Source organism: Sinocyclocheilus grahami, unplaced genomic scaffold, assembly GCF_001515645.1.
Source record: "Sinocyclocheilus grahami isolate Dianchi unplaced genomic scaffold, SAMN03320097.WGS_v1.1 scaffold195.1, whole genome shotgun sequence".
NCBI lineage: Eukaryota > Metazoa > Chordata > Actinopteri > Cypriniformes > Cyprinidae > Sinocyclocheilus > Sinocyclocheilus grahami.
In genome coordinates this window covers 829,332-830,972 of record NW_015505374.1, presented here as the reverse complement: position 1 = coordinate 830,972, position 1,641 = coordinate 829,332, and the positions used below count along the sequence as shown (strand labels likewise).

Sequence of the window (1,641 nt, the reverse complement as noted above, 5' to 3'; positions counted from 1 at the left end):
CTTGTAACACTCCAAAGAGAAAGAAAAAATTTAAATCGCATCATACGACCCCTTTAAAAATAATGGCTTTCAATTATACTGTAATGGTGAATGGCTATAATTAATAGGGAAAATGCACCAGCAGGACAAATTTAAAGGGTAAATGTTATCATGTCACCGGCCATTGGCAGGTGTGGCAAAAAGTTAGCTTTAGGCCCTGTATGTACACCTGCAAACTTAAAAAGAAAGAAACTGTGTAAAGGAAATCCTGGTTAAAGAAACTTTCGAGTTTGAGTTGGTCTAGATGGCACTGTCGAGCTAGTAGTTACCTGGCAAGCTCCAGCAGGGCGTTCTGTCGGTACTGTTCTTCTGGATTCGTGGGCTCACAGTCATGCTCATCAAAATATGAGGCCATTTTCTACTTCACCTGATAAACACATAAGACCATCTGAATGGCATTTGACGGAGTGGTTGTGGAAACCTGAAGGCTCCGGGTCGGTTCTAACAATGAATTTGCTAGTTCACTCTCATGTCATATAAAAATAACCTGGAGAGTTGAGAGTTTAAGCAACTATCTTTTATAACCAATGTTTATATTTTCGAAACCAATGTTACACTGATCCAACTAAGTGACGGTTTTACGATGATCTTACTATATTTACTACATTTAAGCTGCTTACTATTCAAGAGTAATTGTCAGGTAACAGTTACTCTTTCTCTTCTCAGACTTACTGACAGCCAAAGAGACATCATTGGGCATAAAGTAGCGTTAGTGCTTGTAGTTGAGCTTTACACAGATCCAATGGCTTTGAAAAGATACATGCTGCTGACATCAATATCCAATAACTAATGCCACTGCTAGCTGGCTAGCAGCATAACAATTCAAAGTTCTAATTTACCAAACATCAATCAATCTCAAAAAGTATGTACTAACCTTATGCGTCTAAATGTGTAAACAAAACAAAAAAATAATTAAATAAACGAAATTCGACCTACTAGAAATTCACCCACGGTTATGAAATTGCTATTCATCAGGATGGAAACTTGTTTCACTGCACTGTCAGCGCGAACACAACAACTCTCGCGATATTTGCGAGAGGACTGGAGTTGCCAGAGTGTGGTTAAAAAAATCCCCCAGCATTGTAATTGTTAGTGTTAAATAAGATGTACAGCAGATGTATGTCACTGTTAATTATATAAATGTTTGTTTTTAATGAGAAAACTTAGCGACATATATAGTGTTTATTAAAAAGCTTTGCATTGTGCACAGACAAAAATAAATCTCTTCAAGTTTCTAGTCTTGTAGGCAGTTAGTGGGTGTGTGTGGTTGCCATGACACTGAGGACAACAATTTCTGCTGTTCAGACCCGTTTCTAGACAAAACTTCGAGTGGAAACACATTGACGTAAGTGTAAAACCCTATTTTAAAAACCCGGCCAATGTTTGAGAGTTCTGAAACAAAGCAAAATTTGATTTAATTACTGTTAATTCAGTGAGAGCCACGAATAAAACCATGCTGCACTGTGTGTGTAGTTTTTCTTCCCAGCAAGAGAGAAAAAGTATTGTAAATGTAGCTATTAATTAGCATAAGTAAATACACATATGTGAAATATGCATTATCCTCGCATGAAATCTGTGAAGTGTTGTATTTTATTAGACTTT

At 36.9% G+C, this 1,641-nt stretch overlaps 1 protein-coding gene across 3 annotated transcripts in view; it reads right to left on the bottom strand.

Annotated features, from left to right (window-relative positions):
- The window catches only part of LOC107595010 (E3 ubiquitin-protein ligase RNF181), a 4,173-nt gene extending 3,071 nt beyond the window's left edge, over window positions 1-1,102 (bottom strand). The window contains exons 1-2 of one of the 3 annotated variants that reach the window (XM_016285266.1): window positions 991-1,102; window positions 309-406 (exon numbers count right to left, since the gene is read on the bottom strand). In XM_016285266.1, coding sequence (XP_016140752.1) covers window positions 309-394 — 86 coding nt within the window. In that variant the 5' untranslated portion in view covers window positions 395-406; window positions 991-1,102. Of the gene's footprint in view, window positions 1-308; window positions 407-913; window positions 938-975 lie in introns of those variants that run through there. The other 2 variants (XM_016285265.1, XM_016285267.1) reach the window with 2 other exon arrangements.
- Between the last annotated feature and the right edge of the window lie 539 nt (window positions 1,103-1,641).